This window comes from Lagenorhynchus albirostris, chromosome 5 (genome assembly GCF_949774975.1).
Source record: "Lagenorhynchus albirostris chromosome 5, mLagAlb1.1, whole genome shotgun sequence".
NCBI lineage: Eukaryota > Metazoa > Chordata > Mammalia > Artiodactyla > Delphinidae > Lagenorhynchus > Lagenorhynchus albirostris.
The window spans coordinates 135,323,415-135,343,413 of NC_083099.1; the positions used below are offsets into that span (position 1 = coordinate 135,323,415).

General features: G+C 44.5%; 1 protein-coding gene across 1 annotated transcript in view; it reads right to left on the reverse strand.

The window, feature by feature from the left end:
* Positions 1–3,338: 3,338 nt before the first annotated feature.
* The window catches only part of RUNX1 (RUNX family transcription factor 1), a 243,784-nt gene continuing 227,123 nt past the window's right edge, over positions 3,339–19,999 (reverse strand). Inside the window, exons 7-8 of the mRNA XM_060150902.1 lie at positions 9,461–9,622; positions 3,339–4,151 (exon numbers count right to left, since the gene is read on the reverse strand). Of these exons, the coding sequence (XP_060006885.1) occupies positions 3,676–4,151; positions 9,461–9,622 (638 nt within the window). The 3' untranslated portion in view covers positions 3,339–3,675. The remainder of the gene's footprint in view (positions 4,152–9,460; positions 9,623–19,999) is intronic.

Here is a 19,999-nt window from a genome sequence, read left to right on the forward strand (position 1 = left end):
TGATGCAACTCTTCTGGAAGGAAAAAACAATGCCAAATGATCAGCCTTATCCATACTGATCTGGCTAAAGGGTGGGGAAAACTCCAAACAAAGAAACAGACAAACAAGAAGTCCCAAAAGACTGTATATTGCAGGTAAACAAAAAGGCATTTTGTTCAGATGTAAAAAATGTTTTCTGATATCATTGTTAAACCGACTTTTCATGTATAAAAGACCCCAAACATGTCATCCCCCAGAAAACAAAAAAACACCAAAAACAAAAATCACCAGGACAGAATGTCCCAAGGAAACAGGTATTTCAAGACAGAAATCCGCAGTCCTAAATCGCAGTACATTTGAGTGAAACCATTCATTTCCTTTCTAATCAGAGCATTTCTGTTTATCTGCACAGAAACCCTAGGCAGCAGAAAGGCTGTCTGTTAAGTCACTGATTGTAATTTGCCCAGGAAGGTTTCTATTGCTGCATTTGGACAGCAAGCAGATCCCAAATGGTTGGCAATGTCTCCATTCTGCTGGAAGAAACCCATAGGCAGGAGAAAGGCTGACTCACTCTGTTCCTTTATGTAAAGGGAGGAAGCGTGTTTGGTGTCGGGATGGGTGTGCGTGCTATCTCCTTACACAAAACTGGAGAATGGAGGAGGGAAGAGGTGGGATTTGGAGGAGGGACGGGGAGAGACAAAGAGGGAGATAATTGCGGGGGGCAGAGAGGGAGAAAAATAGAAGTATTTTTAGATAGTGAGAAAAACAAAAATAACTGAAATATGTCTATGTTGAAATGATAAATAAGGGCATGAACGAGCAGTAAAGATGGCTATTTAATCTTTCTTCTCCTGGACCAGTGCTCCCAGATACATCCAGTTATTACTTAATTGGCTTAAGGATCTACTTGATAAAAGGACCACCTTAATTTAACCTGAAGGCAATAGAATGGAATTCCTCAGGGGAAAAATGCATTAAGTATGAGACCTATCTCCAAAACAACTAAGGTTTGACTTTTTTTTTTTTTTTTTCTGGAAAGATTAAATACTATACATGCTGGTAAGGGTCTGTGAAACTCTGAACGGCCAAACCTGTGGGTCCACGACAAAGTGACAAGCTCTCCTCACACATGGCTTTGAGAGTGAAGATTCAATGTGAGAGATTATCTGATTTCCCTTGTAGGGCATTGGGCTGATTTTGAGTTGGAATATCTTCAGGTACCAGAACTGAACTGAAAAGTATACATTTTTTTCCTTCATTTTTTTTAACCAACATTTTGTCAGGTCAGATAAGGCAACGTGCTGAAAAGAACGTTGATCATGAAAAGAAGGCTGATCATGAAAAGAAAGTTGAATTTGGGGCAAATGGGCTAATGGTCCTTTTCAGAAATAAAAAAGTTTTAAATTTACTGACATTTAAGGGTCATTTTGCTGTAAAAATGTAACATAGAATAAAACATGAAAATGTGTCATGGAGGGAGAATTATGCCTAAAATGAAAATAAATATATTCTGAGTTTCTCCAAGATCTGCTTTAGCTCTTTTCTAGATAAGAACGACCTGACTGACAACACAAACTGCTTTACTCTTACCAAAGTGCTACTGCATCTGTGTATAACAAATAATATATATATATATATAAGAAAACTCAAAAACAAGTTGTTTTAAATAAGACCAGCTGTTTTGCTGCCTGCAGCCAAAGATCTTTCTAATTTGAATCCTTAAATTTATAAAATAAAAATCGAACACTGTTCTGAAGTCCTGCTTTCAAATACTCTTCAGAGTTGACCTGAAATCGTTTCAACTAATTTAAGAGGTACATTAAATAACAACCAGATCATTTTTGAGCACACATATGTCAAAATCAGCAGTTAGTATTTATGAGTTGTACAACAACTGCATTCTGACCAAATCCTCCAATAAAAATAGTGCCATAAAATTTACAGTGACATTGGGTATGTTTGGATTGTAGCCATGGGCAGCAGTGACATGAATCTTTCCTGTCATGCTAATGCACGGGTAAAAGTGCACACACCCTACGGGGTAGGGTCTCAGCCTAGTGAGAACAACACCAAGATGGGTGGTCAGTGAGCAGCATGGGACGGGGTCCTGCACAGGTGGGACGATGCTCTCCCATATGACTCCACTGAGGCACACGGAGGGGATTTGGCTTGTTCAGGCCTGCTTCTGGGCCCACCCTATGAAAACTGAGCTGGAGACCTTCAGCTGTCAAAGGCATCCGGTCTAGTCCCTTCCACTCCCAGCCTTGGGGGACAGCCACAAGTTTCGTTCTGCATCAATGAACAGGTACTGTATCAAAGAGGAATATTTTCTTGGAGCTAAAAAAATCTGAACTCTAGATTCAGATGATCTCCGCTCTTGATCTCCAGAATCAAGCAGTTAAGGAACCCCTGAATTCATCCACTCGGTTTCCATGAGGATACTGCTCCTCCACACAGCTTACTTCAGATTCATTCTGTTACAAAGCATGTGTGACATTAACAAGAGGCCATGGAGTGAGAAAACCCCTAGGCAGAAAATAAATCCTTTCCAGAGGTGCCATCATGGCATCTGCGTGAACCCTCTGGAACCAGATTTGACCTTCTCCGTTTGAAGGGAGGGAGTCAGATATGAGACCCTTTGTTGAGCTTGGCAGAAAATTCCATACTTTAGATCTTTGGAGTGACCCTCAGTATCTAAAAAGCCTACTGAAAACATTGCTGCGTTAGCTACCAACTCGTTTGATTAACATTAAAGGGAGTTTAATGTAAACAATATTTAGATAACCAAGTGATCACATTACCCATCCTTTTTTTCCAACTTTCTTCAATGTGATACAATTAACTTTGGCTACTATCAAAAACAAAAACTGTAGTACTTGATATTTTTCTTCTTAATATAAGTACATTTAAATAATAAAAAAAGTATCAACACATTAAGTAAGTGTCTAAACATCAAGATACATAAATATCTAGGGATTCCTTGTGGGAATACAGTAGTTGAAAATGACCCAAAGCTGTAGCCGTTTCTCAAAAAACAACTACAAAAAAAGTCCAAAAAAAAGTTAAATAAAACTTACAGAAAAAGGAATATTTCTTTCATTTGTCAAAGCAAGAAAGAAGCAAGCTCAAATTTATGTATATATAAAAATAAAAACCACCCCAAATGCAAATACGCATTTTGCAATTTATAAGGTGCTGCAAAAGAAAATTAAAAATATGAATTAGATGCCAAACAGAATGAGTTGCATCTCCCCACCCCCACCCCAAAAAAACCCCCGAAAAACCCGAATTCCATACTCTTTGGAATAAACAACTTGGTTAAAAAGTGAAGTCAAGGGTATAAAATCTTTCTTTTATTCACAGCATTGCTAAATCAGAAGCATTCACAGTTTCCCTCTGGGAATCTTTCTGTTTGCCTTACAGCGTGTCCACGGGGTGGTGAAGCGGACACCCTCAAGTTGCATCAGGTTAGAAAAATCTGAGATGGGCCAACGGCAATTGCGAACTGCACGGACTTGAGAAGCACAGGTGGCCCCGAGGCCCCGCCCGGAGCGACATCACCATGGCAGTTGGCAGCGGCGCGCTCCCCAGGGCCGGCGGCCGGGCCCACGCGGGTTTCCCGAGCACACGAGGCCGGAGCCCGAAGGAGACGCTCCCGGGACGACGCCCGGCCGCACGGAGAGCGCGTGCGCAGCCTCAGTAGGGTCGCCACACGGCCTCCTCGAGGCGCGCGGCGGGCGCCATGTTGGTTGGGGAGTTGCTGTGGCTGCCCTCGGCCTCCACCACGTCGTTCTGGTTCGGGAGGCTGGGGTTGAGCAGCGCTGAGCCGGTGGAGGCGTTGGTGCAGGGCGGCAGAATGCGCGGCGGCGACCGCTCGCCGCCCACCATGGAGAACTGGTAGGAGCCGGCTGACGCGCCGTAGTACAGGTGGTAGGACGGCGAGCTGGCCTGGAACGGGCCGCCCTGCGCCTGCGACGAGCCAGGGTAGGGCGGCGGCAGGTACGTGTGGTAGCGCGTGGCCGAGCTCATGGCCGACATGCCGATGCCGATGCCCGACGTGACGGGTGTCGGGGAGTAGGTGAAGGCGCCGGGGTAGTGCATGCGGGGGTCGGAGATGGAGGGCAGCGCGGAAAACTGGCGCGGGTCGCCGAAGGCTGTTAGGTCGGGCGCGGCTGCAGGGAGGGAGAGAAAAATATCGTGAGACAGGGGTTCAAGGAGGCCACGCCCCTTCCCCCGCCGGCCCGCTCGCGGGAGGATTACCCAGAACGTTGCTGCCCAGACAGCTGATACGATGATGATGGTAATATACGATCTCATGCAACGTAATACGGTATATGATATAATACTTGCTTAATATAACCGTATTTCTGTAACTCTGGGGTTGGCAAACCCACCTGCCAGATCCACCAGCTACCAATTTTTGTAAGCCCACAGGCTAACAATGAGTTTCACTTTTCTAAATGGTTGAAAAAGAAAAAAAAATCAAAAGATGATGTCCTGACATGAAAATGATACGGAATTTAAATTTCATTGTTCATACATGAAGTACTATTGGAAGGAGCCTGACTCATTCTTTTATGTATTATCTATGTCTGCTTTTAAATCACCGCCGCAGAGTTGAGTGGTCATGGCAGAGACTGGAGGGCCGGACTGTAGGGCTCAGAATGTCTAAAATATTAGAATCTGGCCCTTTGCAGAAAAGTTTGCCACCTCTCTATATAATCGATATATTAATATATCAATAGTAATGTACATTTAATCAGTGATATTAATATAACAATATATAACAAAACAATGTAACACTAGAACTACTAATATAATGGGTGCATTAATAGATTAATATTAATAGAATATATGTAATACGATATTGTCATAACAATATTAATATGTAATAACATTTTAATACGTTATAATACGTTTAAAACTGCTGTTTCGGTAGGCCCGGAGTAGTTAAAAATTGGCCGTTTCCTATGGTTGAAGCTGATGCACGCCATGGTAGTGACTGGGACTGGGTGTCCGTGAACCGTCACGTCACTCTTTCTCTCCCATATCTACCTTCAGACTAGTTCCACAGTTTTAGAAACAGTACAGCGTCGGTTTCACGTGCTTTTCTCTAAGATGCGTCACCGGTTTGTTAAGAGGAGTGGCTGCAGGACCTTGACTTATCTGCTCCGTTTTTGTACATGTTGAAATTCTACCAGAAATGGCAGAGCTTTGTCTATAAAACTCATTTGGTTAGGATGATGCATTTACCATTTCACGGACTGGCTTTGGCTGTCCTTTGTGGCATCTTTTTGCATTTTCCTTGACCACAGGCTGCCCTTGGGAACCACTCGTGGGTTTGGGTGCTAGGATGGGTTTCCTGTGTCCTGTAGATCAGAGTTTCCCAACAGTGGCATTACTGACATTTGGGGCCAGCCAGCTTTGTTGGGGTGATGTGGGTCTGGGATGGGTGTTTGGCAGCATCCTTGGCCTCTGCCCAGCAGATGTCAGTAATGAGCCCCACTCCCCCCATTGTGACAGCCAACAATGTCTCCCGACCTTTCAAGTGTCCTGGGGGTAGGGGTGAGGGGGGCAAAAGTCCCCCGCCCCCACTGAGAACCACCACTGTGCATGTAGGATGGTGTCCTGGGGTAGTTTCTGTTCCTCAGAATTATGCGTTAAATGACCAGGCCAGGACCGTAGTCTTTACGTCAGCAAACCCAAAAGACAGCAACAAAACAGAGCAGAGGCAAGAACTGAATGTTTTAAAATGTATCAGTTCTCAAGTGAACATACGAAATAACTCCAAGCTCAAGATGGCATGTGGCCTGTGTCCTTTTGTGTTCAGGCCCACAGAGAAACCTGGCTGGGCCAAAAGCTTGCTCTGAAAGGAAAGCCATCGGGTGGGTTCATCTGCTTTTGGACGGCATGGGCTGTTGATCAGCTTCCTCATATTTCAAGCCTGTTATTCCAGCAGGGAGAGCTAGTGTTCTCGTTCTCGCGCTCTCTCTTTCTCTTTCTCTCTCCCCCTCCCCTTCCCTCCCTCCAAGTGAACTCCTGTAAATTTGGGGTGCCTCTGGTGAGGGGATATACTCTTCATCAGAGAGGTAATTATAGAAACAACAGAAGTCTGCAGCAAATCTCTCCACTGATGAGGAAACCAGGAGTCTGACTTTGAAATAAACACTCCTGTTAACCTTTTCAATGCGAGTCAGACGTGTGGGCAGGGAAAAAGTTGCAAACTGACAGTGGTTCTAGGGCAGCCCTTCCACGGACACTCTCTAGCTCGTCCTGAAGCCAGGCCGCACCTCATTCCACAGGGTTTGTCCCTGCCCGCTGGGGCCTTCTGTGAGCAAGCCCTGTGTCACTTGTTTGTGTTCACACACAGAGCTGTGACATACTTGAGAGTTAACAGGAAGCTTTACTCCATTTTTCCAGTGAGATTTCTATAGTCCAGGGAGAAGCATTAGGCAAATACAGTCCATTTGTTGTCATCTGATGCAATACTCTGGACACAAATAAATGACTCCACCCATTATTCCTCTTGCTTCCTTTGCCATGAGACAAAAAGGTGAATCCACTGGAAAATGAATGAAAGGTCACCCTGTTTCATGACTGTGTCTGGACATGCTCTGCCAGTCTGTTCCAACTGCTGTGTGGTAACCTGGTGATGACAGCAAGTTACTGGAATCCCAAGTGAGCCCGTGATTTGTCACGGACATAAGTAATGGAATGATGTTATGGTCTCAGCTGTCAGGAGAAAATAGTTCTTTCACTTGTGGGCAGAATATCTGGAAGATCTTAGACGTTGCCTGTGATTCTTCTTCTGGCCACATAGCACCAGTGTCACACTACAGAAGACCATCCGTTTGGCCAAATTGTCCTTTCCACACACATTGTGATAACAAAACAACTTCGGCCCACTAGGTGGGCTCAGATTCAAGTGACCTATTAAAATATTTGTTTTCATTTTTATGTCCGGTCTGACACCCGCTACCAAGCACGCCCCACCAGTGACGCACAGTTCACCCACCCGTCCTTAGCTCATTTGTCCTTTTGGCTGGGCTGGTGCCCCCTTATTTGGTAGCAGTGTGGGCAGAGGTGGGGACCCCTGATATTCACAGGGAGCTTTTAAACAGTAGGAAATCTGGGGATTAGGCGGCGCAGGTATTTTAGTTGGAAATGTTGCCCCACCGATGGAGCTGAATGTTTGCCATGACAGCTCAAGTCTTCATTCTGCAGCTTGTTGTGGATGAAAGCAGCCCTGCTCTGGGCCCCTCCCACTGCCCCCGAAGGATTAAACAGCCTGAGCAGATAATGGCTGCCTTAAAAGGATCTCGCATGACTCAGATTAATGCATGCTGTCTGTCGCCCAGGTTGGCAGCTAAACATTATTTAAAAAAAAAGAAAAGAAAACCTCCAGATGACAACTCTTTTCAGACAAGGTGTGGAGTCTGTCTGCAAAGGTAAGAGACAGACACAGAGCACAGGTCTCTCTGGCCAGAGGAAGCCCAGGTGGCGCTGGGGGTGGGGAGAGGGGCAGAGCACAGAGCTGAGCTGGGGGGCGGGATTCAAGGAAAGCAGGCTCTCAAAGCAGCCACTTTTCAGTATCCCAGACCCCTCCTGCCCACAGGTAGATGACAACACTTTTCAGGTCTGGGCTCCAGGCTCGATTTCTCAGAGGGAGACCTGCCAAGGTGGAGAGTCTCCCATGCTATGCTCTGCCACCGGTGAAAGCTCCTCTGGCATTCTCCTGGGTCCACCCTCCAAGACAGCGCAGGGTCATGCTTGGGTGCTGAAATGGGATGCGGTTTTTATCTCCTTCATACCCTCATGCCATAAAATGCCCTTCCATTGCTCCTTGGCTAACTGAAGTCCAGGCTATTCAGAAGTGTAACTGTGAGACGGGATTGGGGAGGGCACGTGTTACTCATTCCTATAAAAAAAGAAGTCACCCTTCCATCTGAACTGGTCAGCCAGAACGGCTGGCCCCTAGGGTTCTTGGATTCGAAGGTGCCGATGATCTTGGGTGCTGACCAAGTCAAAAGACTTATGAAATAAATTCCAAGGGACAGACCCACAGCAGGGACATTTCCAAGAAAAACAGTAATTGCTTCAGATGTAGACCACAGCCAGTGGGCAGAGCAGTGCCAACAAGAAGAAGAAACAATGAAAGATGACAAGTGCCTTTGGAAGCAGACCAGTCCTGAGGGGACAGAGCTTCTGCAACAACAACAAGCTGAATGGACTTCATAATTCCTACGCTAGTCCCTTAACTCCTTAGCCCGGCAGGTGCCATGAAATTCTTGGCAACAGTGGCTGAAAATAATGTGGAAACTGGGCAACGCAGTTGGCTTTCCTATTCCACTACCTCGCCCAAGAAGACAGTTCTGAACTGTGGGGCAGTGTGGCCCTCAGGACATTTGGCAACGTCTGGTGATTTTTGGTTGCCATGACTGGGGGTGCTGCTGGCATCTAGAGGCCAGAGACACTAATGAAGGCCCTGCAGTGCACAGGACTGCCCCCCCACAGTGAACAATCATCTGGCCGCAGGTGTCAGCACTGCTGCTGCTGAGAAGCTGAGAGGGATTCTGTGAAGCTCTGAGAAGAAGCTGAAGCATCTGGGGAAATCTCAAATAATCACAATCGTCCACAAAACACAACATTACGCCACACGTAAAATGGCAGACACAATGCCTTTGCCCCTTTGCCTGCCCCTAATCTGCTATAATCTGATTCCAGGAGCTGAAAAGCAAAAACAGCCGCCCTTCCACAGAAGTGTGTTCTCAGGCTTCCTACTGCTGAAGTCCTCTGAAGTATTTTCACAGTCTGGTCCAGCTCCAATTTCAAAGCCCCAAACAGGGAGTCGCTTCTTTTTGCTTTCAACAAAGGAATTTTTCTCTGTAACTCTGATTTCCCTGCCCACAAGCAAAGGTGAGTGCCAAGCCCAAAGGTCTCATAGGTTAAATGACTAGGTTTAATGAGCACGTATTAACAACAGTTATGCCAGCCATGACACCTGAGCTTTCCAGTCTGTTCCTCAAACCTGATATAAGCGGCTCTTAGTTGAGAGTGTCCCGTTGGGGTAGATGTGTGTCCCACTCCATGTGTGCCCCAGTGCACTGTTCACGTGGCCTGTGAAACCTCGCCACCGCAAGATGGATCAGTCCCATCTGAGGCCCAGAAGCTGACTACTTTGGCCTTTTCTGTCACTGACCCTTCAACTGCCACCCGTGCCTGCCGAATGTGAGCACCCCCAAACGCCCAAGGAATCCACTTTCTCCAAGCCACTTCTCCCTTCACATCTGTACGTAATCTCTGCCTCTGAGTGTCAAGGAAAATCAGCGTGTGGGCGGGGGATTTAGAGATAGACAGCCTTGTCTTTAAACCGTACTGTATCCAATCAAAAATGACTGCCACCCCGTTCGTGCATCCCTTCTGGTCTCCAGAACCTCCCACTGCAGCCGGACTTCAAAGAGTGTATTTTCAAGCAGCTTACTTGAGAGTCGACTGGAAAGCTCTGCAGAGAGGGTTGTCATGCCGCTGGCCCGTCCCGGCGAGATGGGTGTTGCTGGGTGGACAGAAGGAGAGGCAATGGGTCCCAGGTATTGGTAGGACTGCTCGTAGGACCATGGTGGGGACGGCTGGATCTGCCTTGTATCTGCAGAGAATCAGGGAGGTCACTTACATGTAGAGTGGGTCAGGATTTAGAAAAATAAAATCTTTTAATAAAAAACCAGCTACCTTTGTTTAAATCTAATACATGTTTGTGGCCTGTTTACCAGTGTTTAATAAGCCTCCTTAAGTCCCAATATTTGCTTTTGTCTGATGATTTCCCCCCAAAACGATACTGAAATATAATTTATGTTTGACTCTTGAAGATTTTCCTCCGCTAACTGTTCCTTCCAAAGGTTTTCTTTAATCACACTACTGATGAGAGAGGCTAATTTATGCTTTCCAGGTAGAAGTGTTAACATTCGGACCGTTGACTGCATGTATTGACTGCCCAGCTTTACGAGTAATCGTGGTTATCATTATCAGGCGATCACCCGTCTCTCTGTACTCAGTAAGCGCAAAAGAATGCAAGGGTTTGGGTCTTCTTTTTGTACCTTTGGCAAAAATATTCTGTGGCTTTTAAATGTTTTCTGTTCAGGTGAACTCTCTCCCAAGGATAACTGAAAAGAAAGTCTGGCTAGGAAACTGGCAACAAGGCCTGATGACTAGTTCACAAACCCGGCAGTGCAGGGCTGCCTCTATCAACCCAGACTAACAGAGATGTCTTCCACTTTTTCTCAAGACCTCAAGTTTGCAACTTTTAAAGGGCAGAATGTTGAGCAAGTATTTTACAGATTGCCATTGAAAAAAGAGGCCTGGTTTGTAGTGAGGTGAATGGACCTAGAGTCTGTCATACAGAGAGAAGTAAGTCAGAAAGAGAAAAACAAATACCGTATGCTAACACATATATGTATGAAATCTAAAAAAAATGGTTCTGAAGAACCTGGGGCAGGACAGGAATAAAGACGCAGACGTAGAGAATGGACTTGAGGACACAGGGAGGGGGAATGGTAAGCTGGGACGAAGTGAGAGAGTGGCATGGACATATATACACTACCAAACGTAAAACAGATAGCTAGTGGGAAGCAGCTGCATAGCACGGGGAGATCGGCTCGGTGCTTTGTGACCACCTAGAGGGGTGGGATAGGGAGGGTGGGAAGGAGGCACAAGAGGGAGGAGATATGGGGATATATGTATATGTATATGTGTAGCTGATTCATTTTGTTATAAAGCAGGAACTAACACACCATTGTAAAGCAATTATACTCCAATAAAGATGTTAACAAAAAAAAAAAAAAAAGAGAGAGGCCTGGGCGAGAGAAGAGACAAAGATCTGACTTCAGAAGATTTAGGTAAAAAGCATTTTGTAAATTTGACTCCAGCATTCATAGGAGTCTTAGTTTTCAAAAGCATCATACTGTTTGCAGAAGAGGAAAAAAAACCCCAACACCTTCTATTCTTAGGCAAAATGTGTAAGAAAATGTAAAAATCAACCACTGTCTCACCATAAGATAGCTTTACATTTCTGTCTTAGAATTAAATGTTAATTTTCTCTTTGTGTTCCACCTTCTTTGTAGACAAAGGTGACAGCAAACTACACTAACTCCAAAGGGTCTTCATAGCCAGGGGTTCATGATGCTGGGAGTAAATACAGAAAGAGCAGCAAAGTTCCTTAGGAAAACAACAGGTGTCAGTTTTCTGCCGTGTCGTGACATAAAGAAATGAGTTATTCCTACTCGTTATACATTGTCCACACCTCCTCCCTCTGGGGCTTTGCACTTCCAGTTAAAGTGTCCCTTGTCTATTATGCCTTTGAAGCTGTCACCGTGGAGAACAGAATCAAGTAAATGGAGAGCCAGGTCTGCCTTCCTACTCTTCTCCCGAGATCTTCTACCCGGCTTCCCTCATACTGATATACTTCTTTCTTTTCTTTAAAATAACTGACATTTTAATTCTGAATTTTGAAGAACCTGGGGAAATATTTTAACTCAGAATCTTTGAAATCTACTATTAAAGAAAGGTCTTCATTTTCTTCTGAATTTTAGAGAATTGACGGGATGGCAAGGAATAAAGAGCCAGTCCATTCCAGACTCAGTGGAAAATAAGTGTTCAACTACAGTCAGAGATCCTGCATAATCTTACAGCTAACAGTGTTTCCAGCAACTGAAAGCAAATAGCAATAGCAGATTGTTTAACATTCCCATACTGCTACAAGTATTTTGCTCCAAGTGAAAATAAAATTATATACTCAGATATTTTCCGTAAGACATGCACATGTCCTGGATACACGTATTTACAAAGTGAATATATATAGTATTCAAATATGTTAATCATTTAAAAAGCAAACAGAAGAGGTTTTATAATTGCCATAAAGCCCTTTGGGTGTGAATTGCGGTACAGTAATTCATGCGTTGTTGTGTAGACAGCCCAGCACCCCTAACCCCATGTCTAAAACTACAGTAAGCATAAAGTATTATGCCATGATTCATGCTCTGTCATGTTTTACTGTAGTGAAAAAGTTGTGCTAGGCTTTTCTAAACTCATAATTAAACCATGCAAATGTTGCATAATGTTTCACAGCCTTTTAAAAATATGCTTTGGTAAAATGATCTTTATGATTAAAGTCCAGGTTCTATGATTTTTTTTTAACACAGGGTTTCAAATTCAACATCTTCTTTCTTCACACCACAACTCAGCCTTTCAGTGCTAGTTGGGGGACAGCACTAAAAACTCAATGACCCCTGATCATTTTTCATATCTGTGACCACAGTGAACTGTGTTTGGCTTCATTGGCAGAAGTGGGCCAGAAGGTGGTGATGGCGAGCTTCTCATGTCGGAGTTTGACCGTGTTTTCTTCTACTACATGGATTATTCATTAAAACGAAAACAAAACAAAACAAAAAACGAAGGGCCAATAATATGGTTTGCTGAGTTTACTATTGAGTTACCATGCTTGCCATGATGGGGCCAACGTGAACACACGAAGGCAAGTGTGGAAGTGACAGTGCTGTGGGCCACACGAGCACTGGACTGAGAGGCAGGAGACATGGCCTCTGGCCTGTATGTGTGATGACCCTGGGTTACTTGCTTACCCTTTCTTATTCTCATTTCTGAAAGGAGATGATCTCTGAGCCCCTTTCAGTGGTGACAGTGCAGGATCCTAATTCAAATAGGTCCCAAACAGTACTTCTCTGCTTAACTCGTATATTAAACAGAGTTAGGGAAGAATCAGGTGGGTGTTTGAGGTGAAGAACGGTGCTTGCAATAGTAAATACATGTATTCTGGGAAGAGGAAGTAGGACAGGGATAAGATGGGGGTTATCAAGAAAAAAGTCATAGGCTGAGGAAGAGAACCACTGTCCGTCATTCTTCAGAGGAGGGCTGCTTGTTCTTGAAGGGAATGCCTCTGATAGGTCAATCCACCAAAAAGAACAAGATTATTGAAACTTACTATGTGCCAGGCATGTGCTAATTTATGAGTAAGAACAATATGGTCCCTGTCCCATTGGAACTTAGTGAAGATCCCAGGACTGTATGATGCTTGGAAAGGCTTTTTCCTATTGCATTCATCATCATGCTGAGTTACTTCATTCATTCACTCTTAGGCTCATGAAGTTATTTACTTCCTCATTCATTCATCTTGTCAATGGACTTTTTGCTTTATTAGGGCCACTGTTTCGGGAACTCAGTAGTGAGTGGATTATAGTCCTTGCCTTCTGGAGTTGTGGCTAGTGGGGGCTGTATCCACGTGAACAGCTGGATTACCTCCCTAAACGGGACTTGGCAAACAGCCCTTCCCAAGTTAGAGATAAGAACCCTAGTGGTATTTATTACATGCTATGTTATACCTCTGAGAGGAACAGACAAGGGAAAGCACCTAATTTAAGTGATAAACAGATTTCGGTTTGCATTCTCCCTTCACCATAAACTAGCTGTATGACCTTGGGCAAGTCACTGATTTCCTCGGATACATAGTTTTCCTATTTCAGAGGGTAATAGGGATAAGTGAGATAAACTGTATATAAAGTGGGTGTCACCGTTTTTGGCCATATGAAATGCTCAGTGAGTCTGGCTAATTTTTATGATTATATTATTAAAAAGGAAAAGAAATCCGTGCCGAGGGACTTATCTGATATTTATTGGTAAGGCCACACACACCTGCTCCAGGATGAGACTCAGGTAGCGCTGTTCTGTTCACTGAAAGAAGGCTGATGACACACAGAGTCTTCAGCACCGGAGAAGAACTGGACTCAGGAGATTAAGTGGTAAATGGGCAAGAAAACTGGAGAGTTGAGGTGAGGACGGAGAAGGTGAGGATCCAATCTCAACCAGCTCATGTTTCCGTTAAAAAAACTACTGGATTAGAAAATTTAAGTTTTAGTCTGTCTGCGTCCTGTTTTTTCCAGGGTACATAATGTTTTGATGTAGCTGCTTTACTGAGGCCGTTTTATGATGGGTTATTTTTAGCTTTTTGATCCATCAAGTAGTGGATAAAACAGCCCCCTTCCTCTGAGATCCTGAGCCCCACTCCTTTCCATTTGAGATGAGGTCAAAGAAGGGGGGGAGTTAGGAATAAGGGGGGTTGAGTCTAGTGGTGAGCTCAGAAGTATCCATAGCATACGTAAGAGTTAAGAGGGTAGAGTGCTTTTACCTCTGATGCAGCAATATCAAAATGTCTTCAGAGTAAAAAATGACCCTATCAGATAATTCAAGTCAAAATGTTCTGCTGGTTCCAAGTTCAGCTCTGAAATGTCAAGAGCTTAGAAGTTATCACTCCCATCTTTACAACATGAAAAAAAACCTAAAACTGATAATCCACGATTTTTCTCAGATCTAGTAGAGAATTGAGGTCATAGGGCAAACTGCCACCCTGAAATCTTGAGAGAGGTGAATACAGAAAATTACGCTGAGGTGTGCTTGCTGGGAGCAGAAGCCACTGGAGCCATGAGCTGGTAGGAACATATAAATGGTAATTTTGACAAATTGTTGGAGGCTGAGTATAGACTAGTGTGAGAGTAAGAAACTCGTGAGGGCTGCATTCTTGTCTGTGTGTATGGGGCTGGGGTGGGGACACTTTCATGGGTTTTTCATTTAGGGACTTCTCCAGCTCTTCATGGGATCCTGTATAATAGCAGCGGGTTACAGCTGAAGGAGCTGCAAGACAGACTATTTAAGGAAGGGTTCTTAGGGAAGCCCAAAGACAGAAACAAAAACAAGGACATTAGTGGAATTTAAAGCCTCTGGCACCTTCAGCTACAGCAAACATTAAACACAGCCCAACTCCTAGTTAGATGAACGTAAAATCTCACACCAAAGGCCTATTTACTTCAGTTCCTGTTACCTGATACATCATATCCAGCTTCCAAATCAGAAATAAGGCACGACAGAAGGCAAGAAAAAAATCTGAAGAGAGAAAACAAGCGTCAGGACCAGACACAGATGTGATGTAAATTTTGGAGTTATCAGGAAATTTAACTGATCAATATGTTAAGGGTTCTAGCGTGCCACAACTACTGAAGCCTGCATGCCTAGAGTCCGTGCTCTGCACTAGAGAAGCCACCGCAATGAAAAGCCCGCGCACCGCAACAAAAGAGTAGCCCCTGCTCTCTGCAAGTAGAGAAAGCCTGTGCAAGGCAACGAAGACCGAACTCAGCCGAAAAAAAAAAAAATGTTAAGGGCTCTAATGGAAAAAGAAAACAGCATGGAAGAACAGATGGGTAATGTAAGCAGGGAGAGAGAGACTCTTAAGACTCAGAAGGAAATTCTGGAAATGAAAAACACTCTAACAGATATGAGAAATACCTTTGATGGGCTCATCAACAGACTGGACATGAGTGAGGAAAGAATCAATGAAATATGAAAGAATTTCAATGAAATTGAAAATATGTCAATAGAAACTTCCCAAACTATAAGGTAAAGAGAAAAAAGAAAAAAACAGAAACAAAAAGTCAGAACATCCATGAACTTCGGGACAATTTCATAAGTGTAATATATGTGTAGTAGAAATATCAGAAGGAAAAGGAGAAAACAGAGTGGAAGAAATATTTGAAGCATTAATAGCTGAGAACTTGACAAAATTAATGACAGACACGAAACCACAGAGCCAAGAAACTCAGGGACCACCAAGCAAAATAAATATCAAATAATCTACATCTAGGCATATCATATTGAAACTGCAGAAAACCTAAAGACAGAGAAAACCTTGAAAGAAACCAGAAAGGAAAGGTGTGAGGCAGATACCTTGCCCAGACAGGAGCAATGATAAGAATTACTTCAGACTTCTCTTCGGAAACCATGCAAGCAGAAGTAGAGTGTAGTAAATAAAGTGTTGAAAGGAAAAAGCTAGCAACCTAGAATTCTATATTCAGCAAAATCATTCTTCAAAGGTGAAGGAGAAATAAAGCCATTCTCTGACAAACAAAAACTGAGCTAATTTATCCAGCAGACCTGTCCTGCAGGAAATGTTAAAAAAAAGTTCTTCAGGGAAAAGGCAAATAATATACGTCAGAAACTTGGATCTACATAAAGAAAGGAAGAGCATAATAGAAAGAATAAATGAAGGTAAAGTCTTATTTTTCCTATTCTTAATTGATCCAAAAGATAACTGTTTAAAGTCATAATAGTAACGTATTGGGTGGTTGTAAGCGATGGATAAGTGAAGTGAATGACAGTACTGACAGAAATGGGAAGGAAGAAGTGGTCTCGTGTTATCTGACAGTGACTTACATTCATTACACAGTATTTTGCAAACTCTAGGACAACCACTAAAAACATTTTTTAAAGTATAACTGATACACCAAGAACAGAGATAAAATGGAATGGAATCAAATAAAATGCTCAGTTAAAACCAGAGAAGGCAGAAAAAGAGGAGAAAAGAAGAATAGGTGCGACGAATATAAAACAGTTACAAACATGGTAGGTGTTAATCCAGCTATATCAGTAATCGTTTTAAATATGAACGGTCTAATACATGTACCAACTGAAAGAGATTGTCAGAGTGAATTAAAAACAAAACTATGTGTTGTCTACAAGTAACCTACTTTAAAGTGTCAGGTTGAAAGTAAAGGGGTAGAGAAAGACTGGGCTAACAGTAATCAAAAGAAAGCCAGAGCAGCTATATTAATTTTATACAAAACTGACTTCAGAAGAAGGAAAAATTTTAGGGAAAAAGAGGGGAATTACATGAAAAAGACTATATATGTAATATATAGTCTTTATATAACTGAATCACTTTTCTGTACAGCAGAAATTAATACTGTAAATCAACTATACTTCAATAAAATACATTAAAAAAAAGAGTGGACTTACATGATGAAAAATGTTATGTCTAAGAAAACATAACAATCCTTAACACGTATGCACCTAACAGAGTGTCGAAAGACATGAGGCACAAACTGATAAGACGACAGAGAGAAAGAGGAAAATACACAGTTATAGCTGAAGTCTTCACAGGCCTCTTTCAGTAATTGATACATCAAGCAGGCAGAAAATTAGGGCACAGTTCATCTGAACAGTGCTACCAACCAGCTTGACCCAATGAACATCTTTGGAAAATTCCATCCAACAACAGCAGAGTACACGTTCTTTTCAAGCTCACAGGGAACATCCACCAAGATAGACCATAAAACACACCTTAAAATGAAAAGAACAGAAATCATACGAAGTATCCTCTCAGGCCACATGGATTTAAACTAAAAAGCCAATGACAGAAAGACAGCTGGAACATCCCTGAATATTTGGAGCTTCAACAACACACTTCTAAATAACCCACGGGTCAAATAAGAAGTCTCAAGAGAAATTAAAATGTCTTTTGAACTGAATGAAAATCCAACACCACAATTTGTGGGATGCAGTGGAAAGCAGTGCTTAGAGGGAAATTTATAGCATCTTAGTGCATATATTAGAAAAGAGGAATGATTCAGAATCGATGAGTTCCCACCTTAGGAAACTAGAGAACAAACGAGCAAAATAAACCTAACGCAAGCGGAAGGAAAGAAATAATAAAAATTAGAGTAGAAATCAAAGAAATCGAATACAAGAAAGCAACAGAAAGTGAACAAAACCAAAAGCTGCTCTTTGAAAAGTTTAAAATGTCCTACTTTGTCCTCATGTTCCCGCAGGGCCATAGAAGAGGATGGCCAGAGACGCCTGCTGGTTCTCTGAGCACCTACGTCTGTGGGCTTTTTAACACCCACCCTCAAAACCTGGGTCCCCTAAGGCGCACAGGTACACACATGCTGGGTGACCCTCTCAGCCTGGGTCCAGAAGGTTGATGGGTTCTGTTGTTGGTTAGAGTTCGAGGGCCCTTTCCTTTGGCTATTTAGCTGATATCTCTAAAGACCTGATTTTTCAGACACCTTTCAGAGCCACTTAAAAACAAAGACCAGACAAGTTACGTATGCGTCAGGGCCCCAGTGTCTGCTTTTAAGAGCCAAACCTAAGTGGTGAACATATAAACCCTCCAGGCGGCTCTGGTTTTTTCCCTAGAGGGTTTTTTTCCCCGCCTTTCAGCTTGGAAGGTGGCAGGGCAGTTCCCAGGGTGCCCTCCAAGTTCACCTCAGTCGTGGGCAGCTGGTGTAATGCCCTCTTGGATGCCTGAGAACACACAACAGGATGTGACTCAGGACTCAGATGTGAGTCAGTTTCCAGGGCGATGTGTCAGGGTGAGCCCCGGCGGTGGTTTGCATCTCCCTGTCTGGGACCCCTGGAAGAAAGATCCAGGCTCCCCTGTGAACAAAAAGGGTGCCCCCCGATGCTCCGCTGCTACCTTCAGAACCATGTGATATCAGCTTTTGCGGCCCCAGGGCCTGTGTCCTCTGCTACGAAAGAGGCATTTCCCTGAAAGTCCCACCATCTGTCTGAAGCGCTGTTTCCTCCGGCCTGTGCAGTACAAGTGTAGCACAGAACAACAAGCAGGAATAGTGGTGCACCCAGGCAGAGACACTAACGAGCCTGGTGTTGCTATCAGTGAAACACCCTGCTAACGTGAGTCAGTTCCCACCAGCTCTGGATCCTGGAAAAAGAAGTTGTGAAAGAGCTCCGGTATCTGCCAACCGTTTGTCTCTGCTGGCCGAAGACAGCTTGGTTAGTCATGTACAGCTAGGATGCGTTCCTTGTTCCGGCAATTACTCTGAAGGGGAGCATCCAGGACCGAGCCGGGGCAGAGGCCTGCCCGGGGCTGCTGCGTTTTAAAGGCCGTTGGGGTCTTGAGGGATCCCGTCCTCATAGCTGACCGGTGGGCCCAGGAGGTGACAGGCTACCTGCGGGAGGGCAGAAGGGAGCTGTGTGGCCACGTCCCTACCCCTCACTGCCTTGGGGACCCATCCTCTTTACCCGACTGGGAGAGGTCCCTGGCTTTGTGGTCGGGGTGCTGGTTCCTAACACGAGACCCGCCGCCAACTCCGGCGGCTTACCACAGCCCTTTCCCTCTCAGACCTTTGTTTCTTCATCTCTAAAAATGGGGGTAACCAGACTCACCTGCCTTGCAGGTGTGAGAGTTAATTACTGTTTGTGGAGCAGCTTTGAGAGCCGCAGATGAAAGGCGCTCTGTAAATTCAAAGAGCTATTCCTCGTTAGACGTGCCAGACGGTTCCCAGGGGAAACAGTCCAATCCAGCCATGAGGCCTCTCGCCTCGGCCAGAGCAGTCTGAGCCGCGTCTGGAAACAGGCTCTGGACTCAGGCACGGTTGTCTCCGAGGCAGGGTTTGGGGACAGGTCACTGGCTTCTAGAAAGGATGGGGGTCTGGATAACACCTCTGATTCTCTGCCAGCGCTGACTCCCTAAGTCTGGGGGAGAGGGGCCTTCAGGTCACACGGGGTGCAGGGATCTTGGTTCCAAGAGAAGGGAAGGCACCTTCTGGTCTCTGCTCTGTCCTCCCTCGCAGACACGTTATTTCCCTGGCCTTTGTCAGACAGACATCCATTGCAAACATCTTCCCGTAAAGATTTTCCGCACCCTCACTTTCTGAACCTCTGTCCCCCCGCCCCCATACACACTTTCCAGGCCTGAACTGATTGTACAGATGGGCTGGGTAGATTCCTGTAAGGCCAGGCCATCACGGGCATGTTCTAATTATTCCACGACTGCCCTGCTAATTTCTGTCCATTCCTCCATGTCTGTCTCCTCCAACAAAAAAATCTCAAAACGTGGAGGAGGGTAAAAATGGCTCTCTGCTCCCAACCGCTCATTCTTCAGCACCCTCGCCCCCTCTGCTAGTTCCCGAAAGGGATGAGCCAGAGATACCTGTCGAGGGCTGGGAAATCTCAGGCAGCTTCTAGCTTGGGACTGAGCCCCCAGTGCAGCAATGAGGACCCTCACTCATAGGAACCAAATTACTGACGCCTCAAAGTGGGACGCTACCAGCGGGAGAGGCACGGCACCCCTAGGTCTGCCCATAGCTAAAGAAACTTAATTTGATGAAGGAACATCCCACCGAGGGCAGCACATGCTCTAACGAGGGCAGCACATGCTCTAAAGAGGACG